The 18,987-nt window shown below is 43.1% G+C and overlaps 1 protein-coding gene across 1 annotated transcript in view; it reads left to right on the top strand.

The window, feature by feature from the left end:
- jph3b (junctophilin 3b) overlaps window positions 1-17,832 on the top strand; it is a 56,988-nt gene extending 39,156 nt beyond the window's left edge. The window contains exons 5-6 of the mRNA XM_011476331.4: window positions 1,443-2,386; window positions 15,429-17,832. Of these exons, the coding sequence (XP_011474633.2) occupies window positions 1,443-2,386; window positions 15,429-15,509 (1,025 nt within the window). The 3' untranslated portion in view covers window positions 15,510-17,832. The remainder of the gene's footprint in view (window positions 1-1,442; window positions 2,387-15,428) is intronic.
- Window positions 17,833-18,987: the final 1,155 nt, after the last annotated feature.

Here is an 18,987-nt window from a genome sequence, read left to right on the forward strand (position 1 = left end):
TAAATTGTTAGTAAGATCCTTTACTGACCCCACGCAAATACTGCATACAAAAAGGGGTGTAAGTGACCATAAGTTACCCATAGAATGCCAACACAAGCTGATTTCCTATATTCTAACAGCCAGGCGGCATGCAAGGAGCTCCTATTTATCCTTATGATCCTTATGCTGTGCGCTGTTTACAAAATAAAAAATCCATACACATGCGTATTTCACCTACTTCACCCTTACGTACCTTTGCATGTTTTATAAGTTTTCGTTAAAACCTGTCCCCTGCAGCATGCTTAAAGAAAAAATCTGCAAATCAACATTTTCTCTCCACTGGCTCACTGAGCGGTCCTCGATCTTGATATTTCACGCGAGCCACCTGCGTGTCTCCATATTGAGTTGCCCGTATCAGTACTTAATCTTCACTTCATCTTTATCAGTCATGTTTTTGTTGATAAATGGTCCCCTTTATTTGGTACACCTTTGGAACAATGTGCTGTGGACCCAGATGAAATACTGTAATTCACTCGTGGTTTGAGATCACATGCATCCGTACGGAGGGTTGACCCACACGGGAGCTGCAAGTTTTGGGGTTGTCATGGCCTGGGGAGGGTGTTGGAGAGGAGCGGCCGCATCTTACGGGGAGCGCAGGTGTGTCTAGCAGTTCCCTTGAGGCTTGTGCGGCCTCCTTAAGGGACGTTATGGAATGGAACATAGGATTGTTGTGTGTAGGGGTAAGAGTATCGTGAAGTATTTGTAAGTTGCTCGCACTTATGATGTATTGGTGATGCTCTCATAAGGTGTCCTTACCCCACACTCTGGATGCTCAAAAGGAGTGCGTTCTGGTTCCTTACTGACCATGCAGAAATGCCTCACGCACAGGGTGTGCAGGTGATACGCAACTGTTTTTGGGACGCCCATAGGATTCCAACACGTGCTATGGTCTGATTGTCTAATTTCCTAAATTCCAACAGTCTGGCTGCATGCAAGGAGTGTGCACTTATGACTTGAGCACTATCGGGCTCCTTGGACAGTGCGTAGAATTTGGGGGGTCTGAAAACGAAAAATCCACACAACATGCCTCTGTCTCACTTATTCACCCTTACTTATTAACCTAGCATTTTTAAGTTTTTACCAAGATATATTGCCTGCAACATGCTCATTAAAAAATGTGCATGAATTTTTTTTCGCTCTAAAGGCTCACCAAGCAGTCAACGACCTTGTTATTTCATATAGGGCACCTGTGTGCCAATACAGATTTGCCCATTTTATGCAGACTGACAGCCGGTATCCACCTTTAAGGGCAGTTCTGACTAAGCCTTTATCAGAGCAGTGGAAAGGCAAGCCAGATTACTCCAAACTGAGCTGTACTTTCTCAAACATGAGTCCAAAGCACAACTTAGTAATGTTATTATCCCCTCCCTGAATGCTCTCGCTTCTGCCGTTTTCCCTCACAGGTATGGAGGTGCAGCGTCCCAAACGTCAGGTGTCCAGTGAGGTGGAGGGTGAGGGCCTCTCGAGCAGCGCTGGTACAGCTGAGAGTCCTGACCTCTACATGAAGAGCGTGGGCTCTGACGACCCCTCGATTGACGCTGTGACACCTGATCTAAGCCCACCCTCCTCTTCTCCGCCCCACACGCCCCCTCCGCCTGCTCGGCCATCCCAGCGCAGCAAGAGCGCCCGTTTTCACCGTCAGACTGCTGTGGATCATGGAGAAAAGGGGAAAGAGGGAGCGGACAGAGGGGAAAAAAGTGTGGGTGGAGGTCAATTAGAGATTCAGGTATGGATGGAAGGAGGAAGTGGGGGAGGGGATGGAGGAGGGAAGGGGGAGTACACCCGGGCTAACAGCTGGAGTGAGGACAAGAAGAGGGGAGTCTTTCCAAAAGGAGGCAGTGGGGTCAGTGGCCGTGGAACGAGCCGGACCAATGGACACAAACATAGCTCCTCCAATCACAAATCCCGGGAACATGGCTCGTCCAATCACAGACAAGCTAGGGGGGATATGTGGACAGAGTCATCCTCATCTGCCACTTGGACATCTGGGCACAGGGGTGTGCACGGAAGGGGCGGTCGGCTACTGGAGCAGGATGAGGAGAAAATTAGCAACTATGAGATGGAAATGAAACCTTTACAGCCCAGAGCCTCCATTACCCACAAGCCCCATGGGCATGGGGAGGACAGGCACGGGGAGGAGCTATCACACGGTACAACTCGGCAGAGGAATAAGAACCGAGATAGTAGAGATGGAGGAAAGGACTCATTGCACAAGCTGGACAGACTGGGAGAAAAGGTGGATTCGCGGCCTCTGCGCAGGGACCTCACCCTTTCCCCCCCATTGAAATCCTCTCCCATCATACCAGAGCGGCAGGACAACAGTCTAACGCAAAGCAAAGGCAACACGGTAAGACAGAAACCTGCTGCATTTCCATTACACCATATTCTACCCAAACAAATGTGTTCAGTTGGTTTGGTTTAGCTGTACACAATGCAACCACACTGAGGACACAATCAAGTGCTTTCGATTGCCGTCCCAAGTCCTGGCACATGCACAGGGTGGTGTCGGGAAGGCACATACAATATAAAACCAAAGCAATGGCAAGTCACAAATAGAACCTTTATACCAAATGGGTTTTGGCTTGCACCCATATGGGGAATGACCCGTACGGGTGCCACACAGGTTGTATGGGTCAGTAGAGGGTCGTAGACATGAGTATCCGTATCTTAGAGGGGAGTGGAAGTGTATCTCGCAGTTCCCTTGAAACTCGAGCCAAGTGGTGTCATGAAAATGGAATGTGTCAGTATATCGTAAAATATTTTTAAGGATATTGTAAGTTGTACACACGATGAGGTACAGGTGATGCTGCCATACAGCCTCCTTATGCCACACTCTAAATTGTTAGTAAGATCCTTTACTGACCCCACGCAAATACTGCATACAAAGGGGGTGTAAGTGATACGTAAGTGACCATAAGTTACCCATAGAATGCCAACACAAGCTGATTTCCTGTATTCTAACAGGCAGGCGGCATGCAAGGAGCTCCAATTTATCCTTATGATCCTTACGCTGTGAGCAGGATCTGGGAGGGTTGACAAAATAAAAAATCCATACACATGCGTATTTCACCTACTTCACCCTTACGTACCTTTGCATGTTTTATAAGTTTTCGTTAAAACCTGTCCCCTGCAGCATGCTTAAAGAAAAAATCTGCAAATCAACATTTTCTCTCCACTGGCTCACTGAGCGGTCCACGATCTTGATATGTCATGCGAGCCACCTGCGTGTCTCCATATTGAGTTGCCCGCTTTTCACTTGCAGGTAGCCCGAACCCACTCCTACGAGCAGTTGTGACAGGGGCCGATTTGCACTGGTCCGTCTGCAGTCTGTCTCTGTTGCGTTGACGCCCAAAATAAAACATTTGTCAATTAATCGGAATGTTTACATTACCTCCATCATGTCTGCGCCTGACGTCCATCCTTCCAGGACGCAACGCAAGCTCGACGTAAGAGTTCTATTTCAGTCTGTTGATGCGCAAATTTTGCAAACAGCCAGACATGGGAAACAGGTTCGGGTTTCAAAATAAAAACTTCCTTTGCACTTTCAAAATAAAAGTTTCTAAAATAAATGTTATTTTTAAGGTGTGACATGCCCACCTCATAATGCACATTAACACCACAGATAACATCGTCATCTATTATCGGCATGGATGACGAAAGTTTAACTTTGGAAGTCCAAAACCACAACATCATTCTTTACTTATCCCACAATGGGGAAATTCTTCTCCGCATTTTAACCCAGCGGTGAGCTGCTGACTAGCCGCGCTTGGGGGGCAACAGCTGGCTGGGGAGAGCAGGGATCGATCCGCCAACCCTTCGGTTGTTGGACGACCTGCTCTACCGCCTTAGCTAAACTGCTGCCCAAACTATGAATTTTACAAGGACTCAGTGAGGAAGATGAGGACATGGGGCCTGGTTGCCATAGTTTTGGATGAAGTACTCGACACGGCGGTGGCAGAAGAAACCACTCCTCCAGAAGCCAGGGGGAATGTGGGGCAAACAGAGACGCAACACAGGGGAGACGCACCCCAGAAGAACCAGTGTAAAACAGGCGTAAAGATTTAACAACAACCGCTATTGATTAGATTAGATTCGATTAGATAACTTTAGTTACTGTGGCACAAAAGTGAAAATTCACACGAAAGAGAAGTCATTCTAACTCATTACCATATTGATTTATAACACCTACAGATTTTGTGTGTTTTGTGTGATAAAGGAATGAACCAATAATGAAAAATAAATCGATCAGTTAACAGAAAGAGGCCAAAAAAAAACAAAAAACAAGTGCTAATTTGAAAATAGCTTCAATAAAGTCAGTTAGAACCTTAATCATGAAGGGTGCATTTATGCAGTGGGGCGTGTGCAAATAGAATTTAATTAGATAATAGCAGAATAAAATTAGGACTTAAATTAGAATAAATCGGGCCAACAGCAGTTTGTAATGCATCTCAGCCACTCAGGTCCTGTTACTGCAGGATTCTACTCTTTTCGGCAACTGGACTCTTGCTGCTCACGCATGATCCCTCTCCTGCTAAAATTCTCTTCATCTGCTCACACGACATGTCTTCATCTTTAAAGCAGCATATCAATAACTTGAATTCCCCACCAGCAGCTGGACTGGAGAAGCTAATCAGATGAGCAGTGAAGCATCAACCTTTTTAAATCTCCAGTTACCCTGAAGAACAGAAAACAGCCATTCATTCCCAGCTGGAAATGTATCCTAATCAGTGAAAATCATGATGTGAATTAGTGTCTTTTTCCTTCTCATGTCCAAATGGTTTCTAGAGGTGCCTACAGATTATATCTCGCCCTGATCAAATTGGTTGTATTATGGTCATAGTCTGGTATGTCAGCAAAGGGGATGCTAGTTGATCAGAAAATATTCTCACAGTACAAAGTATGCAAATGATCATACTAAAACTATCATTGAAAAACTAACAGCAGCTCCAGATATTAAAATATACAGTTTTATTTGAATTGTCGCTTTTTAAAATGAATCAGCTTCAAATTCCTCTTCCAGCTGTGCTGTCTCTGCTCATTTACACTCACTTCACACCATGACAACAATACGAAGGCTGCATGATGTCGGGGACTCTGGTCCTTCTCAACAACTTTTTCTTTTTTTATAATATTTTTGTTGCTCCACCCTTAACGGCATCTCTTGTGCTTCCCCGGAGTGGAGACACAAAATGTGTGCTGTTGTGCCTGCTTTTATAATGCTATCACACCAATAACATCCACCTGTACGGCCCATTTTTCACTCCACCTTCAAGCGGAGCTGTTCAAACCCATTTTAAACCCATTTGGCTGACAGCGTGTCCTACACGGCACCTGAGGAGATCATCGCTCGACTTAGACTGGCGGAGTAGAATGAAAACGCTCATGGAGAAATGTCTATCAAGACAGAACCAGCTGTTCTTAGCCGGCGTTTGTTTTTTGCATTAAGAAGCAAAAACAATACAAGCTGAACACAGAAGCTGCTTAAAGCCACTCTGACTTGCCCGGACCTCAGTGGGCGATTTTTTTAAAATTAGTTTTAAAGTCTGAATGGCTGGTATGACATTTTTTAAATAGAAGAGATGTCTTTTTTAAAAATGCTGGTCCTATTTGGAGTAAAATGGATGGAAAATGGAAGCTTTAATTCAGGATCAGGCTATCACTAACGGAACACCACTCAATGAGTGTTTCTGTCAGATCCATTACCATTTCTCACTAAAGGTTTCAGAAGACTAGAACTCTGATGGACAAAGCAAAGCTGTGGGCCTCCTAACAGCAGAAAACAAAAGTACTGGTGATGTGACGGAGACTGTCCCAGAGACTTGGGTTTTGAAAGTCATCCTTCTGTTTTCTCTCTATAGATTTTTACATTTTTAAATGCAAAGAGATTGTATGTAGACTCAAAAATCTGGAACTCAGTTAAAGCTGAACAATCCACCAAAAAACAATCAATAAAAAAGGGCTTGTTAGTAACAGTAGTTTCCGTTTTTACTTTACGTTGTTCCTTTGGATAGTTTGTCTGCCCTCACACTGTAGTGAGATTGACCTCAGAGTCCAGGTACGTTTTTACTGCTGCCAAACGAAGTTAATTATCTAAAGAAAAAACTGTGGTCTGGGTCAAATGGATCAGAGTTAAATACTGGCTTCAAATTGTCTTTAATAAGTTTACTTCTTTTTTCTGTTTGTGCTCCATGCATCACATCACATCACATATGCCTATGATGTAGAAACTCAAAGGGATGAGACTAACTTTCTTTATGTAGTTTTGAATATACAAAAAGACCTTCTTAAATATAAAAAATAGATATTTAGGACTCACTCTGAAAGGGTTTATCAGCACCTATTTCAATGGAAAGTAAAACAAACAAGGTTGTAAAGTTTATCCACATTCTCTGTCCATTCCAACTAAGGCCATGGCACTTTTCCAGCCTGAAAGTAGAAATTTGTGCTTTGAAATTATCTTTTCTCTTTCTCAAAGGCCTCACTGACTGTGTACACAGCAGGAAGAATTAGCGTTAACCTTGCAGATTTTTTTAAATTACATTCCTTTAATAATTTCTTTTTTTTTCTGTTCTTGGAGTGGTTTGCTAAAAGATATTTTGACTTGACTATGGAATTGCATGTGTAAATCAAGAAACTGCAGACTGTTTAATTTCCTTTCTACACATGGTCTTAAATGAGTTTTTAATTTTCTTCAAAAAGGTCTTAAAATCCTTAAATTCACTTCTGGGCATTAGTAAATCAGAAGTCCAAGCAAATATTTGAAAGACGCACTCCGGGGCAGAGCTACAGGGTGGCAAGCAAAAAGCTTTGCCCCACACTTGCCCCTCCCCATTCTTGAGTCAATATTAATATCATAATTGACAGAGATAAAGAAATCATCAATGCAAGCTTCTTTCAGGATCTGGTGTTTTGCCACCCTTCCAAGTACTCCATAGGACATATACAAGGACATGTATAAAATAACTTAAGATTAAAATTGAATTTCTGAGTATTTCTTTATTCAAATCAGGAGGAATCCAGAGTAAATGAAAAAGATGCTGTTTAAAAAATCTCTCGTTTCCAATGCAGAAAGTGAAATAGGTGGGCCAAAGTTTCCCATTCTGATGCATCCACCTATAGACGACTAGATCCATGTGTACGTCTTCATTTTCCTCGTCCTCATCTGGCAGAACTGCACGGCTGGATAGTTCCGGTGTTGCTTGCCACTTTTGTTGCATCTTTAATGTTAGCTTGGGGTTGTGAGGGGATGTAAGCTAGCGGGAGAGTGATTTTCTTTTTTTTTCTTTTTTTTTCTTTTTTTCTAAACAAACTTTATTCATTTCAACCATGTTTGAAAATCTTTGGTGTTGGACCGGACGGAAAAGGAAAGAAGGGAAGAAGAGGGAGGGATGTCAGAGGGGGGGGGGGGGGGGGGGTGTGATAGTGAGAGGGGGGGGTAAGACCATGAAGCAGCATAGAGCAGACAGGTTTACTGGTTGTTTATCATTACGGTACGGTTCAAATGTAGTTCAAAAGGGCAGGGCCTGTTCACACACACTCAAATATTATCAACACACCTGCTAGCTGCAAAAAATGTCCACATGTCAACATGTGCACAAAACAGATAGTGTTCACGAACGCATACCTATGCCTTTAAACCAACTAGTGTGAAATCTTTCATTCATTCAATCATGCAAACTATTAGTGCAAAGGTGAGCTAACACCTGTGCTCAGGTGAGTGTTTATGTTCTTCTAAAATGGATGGTGGAATGTGAAAAGAAGGAGGAGGAGCGCCCAGCCACCCCCACACCCAGACCCCCGCCGCAGCAGCAGCGGCAGCCGTAATTCCCCCGACGCCACACGGGAACAGGCAGGGAACAACCGCCCCCCGGGCGACCAAGACCGCCACCTAGGCCAGGGCCAGCAGGACCGCCGCGAGGCCCCCAGAGCCAGAGAGCAGGGAGGCGCGGAGGGAAAGAGAGCGCCGCCCCAGCCCAGCCAGGAAAGCAGCCCCCCCCGCCGCGCCGGAAGAGCCCAACGCAGGGCCCCACCGGAGAAGGACGCCCACAGCCCCAGACGAGCACCCCACCACCACCCAGGAGTTCCGGGCATCCCCCCGCCCCAACCCCAGGTACGAGCCAGGACCCCCCAAGGGAGACCCGCTTCGCACTCCAGGCAGCCACCCACCCGGCCCACGGTTGGTCCAGGGAGGAGCAAGGCAGGGGCACCCCGCCCCCGCCCAGGAGGGGGGAACCCCGGGGAAAAAAGGGTGGTCCACAAGGGGTGTTATAAATATGGGCCGACCAGGCTCGGCCATGTTGGAAGTTTTTGCGGGGCCCAGCGCTCAGGGGCAAGGACCAGGACCTACCCCCCAGGGACACGAAAACCCCCGGCTCAGGTGTAATATGAACCCCCCCACCGTGCGGAGAGAGCACCGCCGGGCCCCAGGAGCCGGCACCCAAGGGACACGGCCGCCGTCGCCAAGGGGCCCGCACCCCCCACCAGGGAGGGGGTAGGGGACAGATGGACCCAGGTCCCACCTTCCTTGCAAAATGTGTGTGCGTGTATGTGTGTTTGAGAGGGTGTGTGTGTGCATGCGTGTGTGTTTATGTTGGAATGTATATATTGAAGGGGTAGGGGTGTGTGTACTAAGGGGGGTGCAGTTAAAATTGGTGAGTAGGGCACTAAGGGGACATCTCCTGATTACTCACAGTGATGTCCCCTCACCCTCCCCACCAAGGGGCCCTAAATGTCTGAGGTGCGGTTAAAATTGGCAGGTAGGGTGCCAGGAGGACATCTGCTGCTTGCTTGCAGTGATGTCCAAGCACCCCCCCTACCAAGGACCCTACATGTCTAAGGTGCAAATAAAACCGAAAGAGGGGGGGCCCACTCCATACGGCAACCATAGGAGGGGGGCCACTGCCAAGTAGCCCCCCCACAAGGCGCATCGCAGGCTAGACCCCCCACCCCCTCACCCCAATATGAGGTTATATGAGGAAGGGGGTAAGTTGGGGACAGCTGGTAGACTGTCCCCCGGTGGTCAAACAGCTGTCCCCCAGCCCCCCCCCCCAGAAAAGGGGCCAGGGCCACCCAGCCCAGGGGCCCCACCCCCGGAGGCGCCGACACCCCAGGCCCGGCACCACCTACCCCACACAGAGAGAGAGGAGCCAGAAAGCGTCGCCCCCCCCCCCGGAGCAAGCCCAGGCCCCCACCCCCAGACGCCGGCCCTAGAGGAGCTCTGGTCAGGCCTTGACGGGACCGAGGAGGCCAACCGGCCGAGGCAACCACTGATTGCCTCAGCGGAGACCCCGACCCGTTAGCCCCCCCGACCCGTACCAATAATGCCCCCCGCCCCCCCCCCCCAGAACGCCCCCCCACAGGACAGGGCCGACAAGCCCCCCACCCCACCCCACCCCAGACCCCGCAGCCGAAGCGGATGACACCCAGAGCGACCGGGGGCCCCGAGAGGGTTGTCCCATCCCGTCCCAGAGCCAGGGAAGGGCCGATCCCAGCCCCAGGTGCAGATGGGCAGCCCATCCGGCGCCGCTGCCCCCCCCCCCCCCCCCCCCCCCCGAGAGTGATTTTCTAATGATCTCCTGCTGAAGCTATGTCTTAGAAACTACACTGTTTTTTTAATTTTTTTTAAAAAGTACAAGATCATAATAAAAAAAAGACCACTGGGAACGCTTTTAGTGTGGATTAAAAGATGATCAGAGAGGAAAATTAAGGTTTCTTTTTTATGTGAGAAACAAAGATGAACGAAAGCTTATTGTGATATATTTTAAATATTTTACAATCATTAGGACACTTTAATAAAAGAAGATATATATAATTTTCAGGAAAAACTATCTCCTTCTGCTAATATATTAAATTATTTTATTTAAAGTTTAGTATGTTACAGTGGTTTTTTTCCCCCTTTCTTTTGGACATCTGCAGAGCTCCATAACGGGACAGCAGCTGCATGTTATTATTTGTCATATCTGCCATGTCACCTCCACGCACTGATTTTACTAAAAGGATTTACTGTCATGAGAGCACTCCCCATCCGCAGTGACATAACTCCGTGTTATTCCACATATTAAGATAATCCCACGGGACGTTTAACCTTGTGAAATAAAAGATTTTGTGTGCTATGAGTGAGCAGAGGGGAGATTACGCCGCTCTAATATGATTTTTTGGCCCGATTTGGGATAGGGGACGGCATGAACCTTGGTAATCCTGATAATGTGTTTGCAGCATTAGCTAATGAAGCAACAGGGATAGAAGCAGAAAAATAACCCAGTCCTATATTCGCTGCTGCGCACGCATCCTTAATGCAAATCTTTCTGCAGCTTTCTGATGCGTCTACCTGTAAGAGGTGTAAAACGCAAACATGCTCACACACAGCGAACAGATAGATGGAGCCCCGGCGGTCCTCTCTGCACCTTAGTAACAGCAGAAGAGAAAACTGGCCCCTTCCTCACAGAAAGCCCCCTATTGGTTCGCCGGCGCTCTGTTGCTAGGGAACAGTGTATGCCTTGCTTCAGCGGCGGCCAATCGGTCGGTGTGTGTCGGTAACAGTGGTGCAGCAGAGAAGCAAGTGAGATTTGTGTAACATACATAGATGCTATCTCAAAGATAAACAGGGAGCACCGTGGAGACCAACGCCGCTCAGTCAATCACTTCCTGCTGGACGCTTCCAGCTAATTCTGCAATAAAAGCTACAAAGCATCACTTCCACGTCCACTCAGAAGCATCATTCAGAAAATTCAGCTTCTGAGCGTCCCAGTGGCCCATATTTACACAAGCAAGGTTTATCCTAGACCTCCAAGTTTTCCCATCTGCATCGATGATGGCAGACAGAAAAAGAGCTGAATGATTTCACAGGTCTTCAGAATATGTGAGGTAAACCTCCCAGAGAGAAGGCTTTGAACAGGTAAACATAATCTACCCCGCACTCCAGATCTGCTCAGCACTCAGACTACTGCAGTTCTGCGGTGTTTTCCAGCTTCTGGTTGAGGACCAGAAAGGACCACAGTTCTGTTGTCAAGCCCACAAGTCCTGAAAGCACAAATGCATCACTGCATGGGAGAGATTAGACAGTCCTGTATTTTAAGATTAAAAAAAGAAAAACCTTTGGGGGGGTGCTTTAAAGTGGAGATATGGAGTACTTCAACGTCACCCGCCTTTTTGTTTGGGGTGTTTTTTCAAGAACGTCTCTCGGCAACTGTGGCTCGCTTATCAGAATCTGCTTTAATAAATCAGGCAGCGTTGCTGTCTTTGGGTTCATCTCAGTTCAGCTCATCTCTGCAGCACCAGTTAGTGAAAAAAGCCACATTCCAGTTCAGTGCAGATATCAGTTCAGTGGAAATGTTTTTATGTGATGTCAGACTACGTGATCTTGACAAGCAAAACGGCAGCAGTAAAGAAAACAAAGTTAAGAGAGATTAGTTTACACAAAAAAGAAGAGAGCAGAACAAGAAACTGAGCCCAGTGCATCATGGGACATTTCCAAACAGGTGTTTTACTGAATAAAATATTAATTGAGTTACATACACTCCAACGAGTCTCTGAGCTCTTTAGTTTTTAATTTTACATTTGAAACTTCTCATAACCGACACCAAACCCCAGAAAGCCGGCTACACTAACAATAATTTGGTTTCGAGTTTCCAAAAAGTTCAGAATTTCTTTGATTTTAAAACCTATCTGGAAACAAAGCTTCACAAAACACTTCACATCTTTTATCTTTGAGCACAGATCGATAAACGAACAATTTTGGTGTTTTTTCTCTCGTAAATTTAGCTTTTGACTTTTAATGTCATAAATATACAACTTTATCCTAGTAATTTAACAGTTATGACTTTTTTCTCATAAATTTAGGACTTTAAAGCCGTATTTAAAAAAAAAATGTTTTTGTTTTTGTAACCTGGCCCTAAAACTCTTCTTTTCTTGTAGTAATTAAATATTTGTACCACAAAAATGACTTTATCTGGTCAACATGACAAGCAAACCCGTTTTAAAATACAGGAGACCCATGTGAAAGCCTTTGTGGAATGTAATTAAGACTCCTTCATGGTTCTGTTGGTCAAAGTTAAAACTTTGGATGATCCTGCAGATTAACAGACATTTGTTTAGCCGTCGCTCCGCCTGTTTTCCTCCACAGAAATGTGTTCAGCTCTAATGCAGCTGAACAGCCTTGCAAACTGCTGCATTCAGTCTCATTTTCCCTCAGCAGTCGTTGCTAAAATTATTTCAGACTTAATTAAAACTTTGATATCTCTGCAGGTTGTTTTTTTTAAACACAATTATTTAAAAAGAGCAGATTATTTTAACTCCAGACAAATTCGTGTTTGCAGAGAGGGGTCATGTTTGGAATTATCCAAAGATCTGCAGCTGTTTGGGTGGGCTGGAGGTCAGATGGACTGACCTTCACCTCCATGACCCAAACATCTGCTAAGGAGCCACTAAACCAGAGTCCTTCACAACATCTGTTTACACACTGAAGACAAAAAGATAACACCAAGCTTAGATTGACCAATGCCAGATTAGGAATGCATGTAAACATAATAATTATGAATAAATCTTAGCCTCAAATACGAAAGGGGTTCATACAAATATATACTTAGTTTGTCTGAAGATCCCTATTGTAACAGTTAAAGCTGTCCAACACAAGAGGCCTTCAGCTTTGATCTGCTTGCTCAGCTGCTGGACAGGAGAAGTAAAAAAACAACAAAAAAAACAAGTTTGTGCTGATATCACCCAGTGACGGTGGCACAGAACATGAATGGGGACCTTTCGATGTTTGCATGTTCTCCACCTGGGGGGGGGGGGGGGGGGGGGCAGTCATGCATGGGTTCTTTCCGGGGACTCCAGCTTCCTCCCACCATCCAAAAACATGCTTCATAGGTTAATTGGTTAATCTAAATTGTCCCTAGGTGTGAATGTGAGCATGAGAGTGAATGGGTGTGGGATTGAGGACATTCTACCCTGCAACAGACTGGCAAACTGTCCAGGGTGTCCCCTGCCTTCGCCCACAAGTGGCCAGGACAGGCTCCGGCAGCCCCGTGACCCCGAAAGGGAAGAACGGAATAGAAAATGAATGGTTTCAAGTCAGTTTTTTTTAGTATAAAAGGCAGGACAAATAGGATTGTCATTAGAGCCGCACAGTAAGGGTGGTTTAGAGCTGTACATTCAGCGGTCACCTGTCAGTTGTAAGACGATAACAAAGATAATGTTTCAAACTTCATATCTTACTCCATATGTGAAAACAGACTTTGGAACCACATTGCAAGTACTTCAACATCTGTTTATTTGCCAATTTTACTTCATAAGGCAAGGCAAGTTTTTTTATAGCACAATTTGTACACAATTCGTAAGTAATTCAAAGTGCTTCACAAAACAGGAAAATGCAAAAAAATATGACTGATTATTGTAACAAGACTCTAGTGGTTATTTTTTGAACTGACTTCAATTTCAAGTCTATTACAGAAAGTCAAAACAGTCCAACCTGTTTTCTTTTTTTCTTTTTTATTGAGCAATTAACACATTACAAAAAAAATTAACTACAATGAAGACATGGCGTGTATGCAAACAGAGGGAACAAATGCAGAGGGAAACAGAAAAAATACAACTAATGAAATGAAGATAAAACTTCGAGAGAGCGGCAAAATTAATAATAATGATTTTAATTGGGTTTTTTTTTAGCCACGCATCTATATAGTTTGAATTCATTTTTGTAAATTCTAAATTTTTGGTGGGGGCTTCATGTATTTTTAATTGTTTTTGTAAAATTTAGCAAGGCAGAGATTTATCTTTATACGGATTTCTTCTAATTGATACCAAATATGATCGTGTTTAATGAAAAAATTGCCAGTTTTGAGAAAATATTTTACAGCTCATTAGTTCTTTACAAAACATTTTTAATTGGGGACAAAAGAAAAATTCAATTCAATTTCTTTTTCGCAGAATGTTCACAAAATATCATTTATATTAAATTGTAGTCCTAAACGTTGTTTAGATGGATAGTTGTCATTTAGTATTTTAAAATAAGTTTTAGGAAAAAAGGAAATTTAGAATATAAGGTTTTTAATTTATTTACTCTAACACGGTCAAATGTATGTTAAATGCGAATTTTATTTATTAGGTTTTCCGGCATGAATATCGCAGTTTAATGTTCTTATTCATTAACTATGACATTTTTTTACAATGCAGCCTGGTTTCCAGCTGTCTAAATACACTCTAATCTGTTACCGCCACCTACTGGAGACCTACCAGAGTTACTGTTATTCAGAAAAACAGGCTGTTGTCACAAGTTTGCTCTTTGTGTGATTTTTTGTAATACTTTTTTTTAACTTATAATTACTTATATTACTTATCTTACTTAAATATATTTATGTTACTTGTAATGTGCAATAATGATTGGTAAGATGTTTGAATCACAATCAATAAGATATTGATTTTCTTTACTTGATCTGCAACGTGTAGCAATAATTTAATGTGATAATGTGTTCTAATAATAAGCAATGATTATTACATAATGATTACTGTTTACTAAAATCATGAATAAATGTTTTATGAAGATAATCAATCATTACTAGGCACTGGCTTTTGATACTTGAAAAGAATCTATAGGATCAGAATTGGATTACAAAAACTGTAAAACTATAAAATGAATTAACTCAGTAGGGGTGGGATTATATAAATTCACTTCTTCCCACTCCTTTTCAGGCAATAAATCAAGCTCTACTTGACTTTAGTTAATAATCACTGTAAATTAATTAAGCAAATGTGATTTAAGTGACTTTTTTGTTTTGTCTTATGTTCTGTCTTTTTTATCTATGTATTTCAACATTTCTGTAAAAAGTTTGATAAATATGTGTAAATTCTTTTATTGCTTTGACTACAATGCTTGAAATAAATCAATGAATCAAATCAAAATCAAATCGTATAATCTGTAATTTATCAAAACAAAAGCCTTAATACAAGCCTTACTTTGGCTAAATGTTGTCAGCTTAATATAAAAAAACATTTTATGGACAAATAAGCGCAATTTTAATATTTATTTTTAAAGATGCAAAACATATTCTGTATAAGATGCTGCATGACTGTTTTATTTAAAGATTTATGTCGTTTTTCAAGATTCTCTGAAAAGATGAACTTTAACTGTCTTTTCCTGCGTGGAATGAAATCAGAAAAAGATTTATAGCGGATTTCACTAAAGCTGATGTCTTCTTTAACTCACAAACACTTAAAACAAGCTTCTTTGTTTCTGCCTGAGAGATGATGGTTTGAAATGACTGGCTGTGTGTTTGCATGGAGGCTGAATGTGTTTTTTTATGTCTGAAAACAGCCTCAAGTGTGTGAATTTTCTCTGTATGCGTCCTTAATACTGACACACTCTCTTCTCTTTTTTTTATCTTTCTCCCACGCAGGCCTACAGCTCCATCCTGGTTGTCATGGTGATTCTGCTCAACATTGCAGTGGCTATTTTGTTTATACACTTTTTTATTTAAAGACAGCACTGCTTCAAGAGTCAACTATGCTAAAACAGCTATCAATTCTTCTGAGTATTAGGGCCAATCTGCTGCCCCTGTCTGCGCCCAGAGATGGAGGATGAGGACCCAGGAGGGCTCTGAGCTCAGTCCCGCTCCTTTGGAACCACAAAGAAGACCAAGGAACGGTCCAAAAAGCTGGGCTACAAGGACGAAATGCTGTCCAGAACCTGGACTTGAGTGAGCGTAGACAGCTCCAAACAAGTAGGCTGAGTCGATCTGGCTCTTCGACCGGCGAGCGTGCAGACAGAACTGATGAACTTTTTCATTTCAAATCATAGTTTTCAACAGATTTGTATCTTCTGGTTTATTTATGGATGTTTCCTCTCAAGTACAATATGTTGATGGCTCTATTCTTTATTTTTTAACCTCTTTGTAAAACTCCAGCCTTTTTGTTTTTGGTACCTCCTGCAGCCCGGCTGTTGTTATTGATGGTTCACATTCAGCTGGCTAATAGGAGAGGGCGCTCCATCTCCAGGTCTCCTCCTTTCTCATCCCGTGCAGGTTTTGCTGTTTCTGTATCGCCGTGTTTTTTCGCGAGCGTTTTCAGAGCAGCTTGGTCACCGATTAGGCTCTTCGCATCCAGCGTCCTGCCTGCAAGCATCAGCCGTGCGCACCCCGTCTCTTCCTCCCACTCCCACCTCCACACACATGCACACCAGTCGAGGACAGAGCTTCCTCTGAGCTGGAGGTTGTTGGAAGCAGGTCATCCTTAGTGAAACCCTGCGCCTACTCTACCAACGCAAAGGTGGCTGCAAAGGCGGAGAGATTTAGGAAATTAGCATCTATGATATGGCGAGATCAGTTAAAATAACTATTTTAATGCAAATCCATTTAAATGCAACGGCGCATGCACTGACACGTCTTTGTTGAGTCTAAAAGCATAACTGAAATGCTTGAGGAGTAGGGGTGTAACGATTAATCAACTTAATCTGCGAATCGATTTCTATTCCTACAATCCAACTGGACTGATCTGTCTGAGAGAAGTTGTTAATCAAATCGACCTACACTATTCTGAAATCATTTCTAAATGAAATCAATCCATGATATCAATCTTGGAAAATACCATTTGGATTGAGACACTAAAGGTTTATTTTACTTTAAAGTAAAAACAATCAAGTGCCATTACAGCGGACAACATTCACATGATGGCAGCAAAAACTGATTAGCCCATCATTCCAGTCCAATGTGTGGAAACACTTTGAATTTAATATACAGTGTGATAGAATGTTCTAATAATGTTCCCTTTGCATTCTTTTGATGTGGAAAATCAACAGCGGGCTGAACTTTAGTAAACTAAAACTTGAATGTATTTGTCATTAATTCTTGTTTACTTGTTTATTTGTATATATATTTAATTTGCACTTGATTACCTTGCAAGATATACAAGGAATCCGGAAAACTACACATGCACTGGTCAGTACCAGGTATTTCTTTCTGAGCCATCTTGTTTGAATTTTTTGGCTAAAAGATGTCCTGGATCGATTTTAAGTTAGTGAATCAGATCATTCAAAATGAATTAACATCAACAGAAAATGTAATAAATGAATACATGATTTAAAAAAAACATTAAAAAAGGGGTTTATACAAATATACACCCTGTCTATCCAAGGATACATAACCCCCTATTGTAATAGTAAAACCGGTCCAAAACAAAAGGCTTTCAGCTCTCATCTGTTTGCTCAGTTGTTGGACAGGACAAGTTAGAAGAGAAAAAAATATTTTTTTAATTCGACTATGAATCGTATCAGCAACCACACATTAAGATATTATTAAAATGAATCGTTACACCCCTATTTAGGAACAACAGCCCAGCAAGTTTTGTATTGTTCACATCCCCCAACATCAAAATGCAATCATAGGTGCTCCTGTCTCTTTTTTTGTAACTCACATGGTTGACCAGCCGCCGTGTCCGTTGCCATCGGTAACAACCTCATGGACAGCTGGCAAGTTTTTCCCTTTTTTTTTTGGTGAGTAAGATGGCTCATTTGTGGTGCATCTTTACCTTACTGCAGCAGTCCAAGGTGCCTGCAACCTCACGCGTACATGTTCTTGATCTCATGGTGGGTTGCAAACTGAAACTGGTCCAAGAGGGTCTGCTGTGTGCCATCCAGGTGGTGAGGATGCTGTGCACCACTCTATTCATCTGCAGCATGCTACAGCATGCCGAGCTCTCCTTATAGTTTGTATCTCCTCTCTCTTTTTCTTTCTTCCTTTCTTTCTTGGAAACACTGTTTTGTTTTTCAGTTGTGTGGAGAAAATAATGAAAGTGTTTCAAAGAAAACCCCCTTCTCCTCCTTGTTGTTTTTTTCTCTCTCTTTTCTATATATCTAAGTTGTTTTCCAACTTTGCACGTGAAGTTGTGCATAATCTCTGATGCAGAGGAGTGGGTTGCCATAGCGACACTTGTTTGTGTCGATACAAGGGCGATATTTTGACAGAGTTTAATGTAGAAAGTGAATCATGCAGAGAATGAATTGTAAAAAAATAATTACAAAAATATTTTTTTAAATGATAAAGATGGTTTTTCATAGCGAAAATGGCATCAGGTGTTCCAGTACGAAATTTGGCGCCACCTTTTGGACCTTTTGAGAACTAAAAAAAACTGATTAAAGTGTTTTTGTTTTCAATGAAAATAATTATGACACACACAAATACACACATATAAGAGTGATTTAAAGCATTCTACGAATACTTGTATTTTTCCCCCAATAATTTTATAAAACAAATTTAACACTAGAGTCAAACTGGATTGGTATAAAAAGTGCTGGCTAAGTTAGTTGGCTAAAAAAAGTGTAATTAGTAGAGTCCAGATGTGTCATAACAATGACAACTCAACTGGCACACTTACGAAAGCAATAGAAAAGATGTGAAGCTTTCAGGCAGTGGAAATCCATCTGAACAAATCAGGAAGCTTGACTTAATAACGGACAGGTGTTTAAGCCAATCAGAACAGAGAGTTTCATGCGATGGGCTGGTCTTTTCCGTCATAGCAGTTAATGTTAAACACAGCTGTTTTGGGGGTGTTTTTAGGCTTAATGTGGGACCCATTCAGCTGCCATTTACTAAAAGTTTATTCATACGAGCTGTCTTCAGGTAAGACTTTTCTGCCCGCAGCTGCGGCTTCTTCTCGGGAAAGTTTTGATGTCAGCCGCCGTAAACAGGAGCTCCGGGCTGTTTTTACAGTAAAAAAAAAAAAAAAAAAACGTGCTCCTCGCTGCCCCTCGTTCTGTGTAATGAGACCATGACCACAGCAGAGGAGGTCCACGATAGACAGAAAGCATCGGAAACCCCGACTGGAGGCTCCCTGAACGACCGAACGGCTCCCTGAAAGAGCGGCGCGCGGTGGTCCGGCCGGCGGAGGCGGACACAGCGGAGGGACTCCGGCTTCTCCGCGGTGAGGCGAGATTATGATCAGCAAAAGGCCCGTTCGAGAGTT

Source organism: Oryzias latipes, chromosome 6, assembly GCF_053564925.1.
Source record: "Oryzias latipes strain Hd-rR chromosome 6, Olatipes_Hd-rR_3.1".
NCBI classification, from domain to species: domain Eukaryota; kingdom Metazoa; phylum Chordata; class Actinopteri; order Beloniformes; family Adrianichthyidae; genus Oryzias; species Oryzias latipes.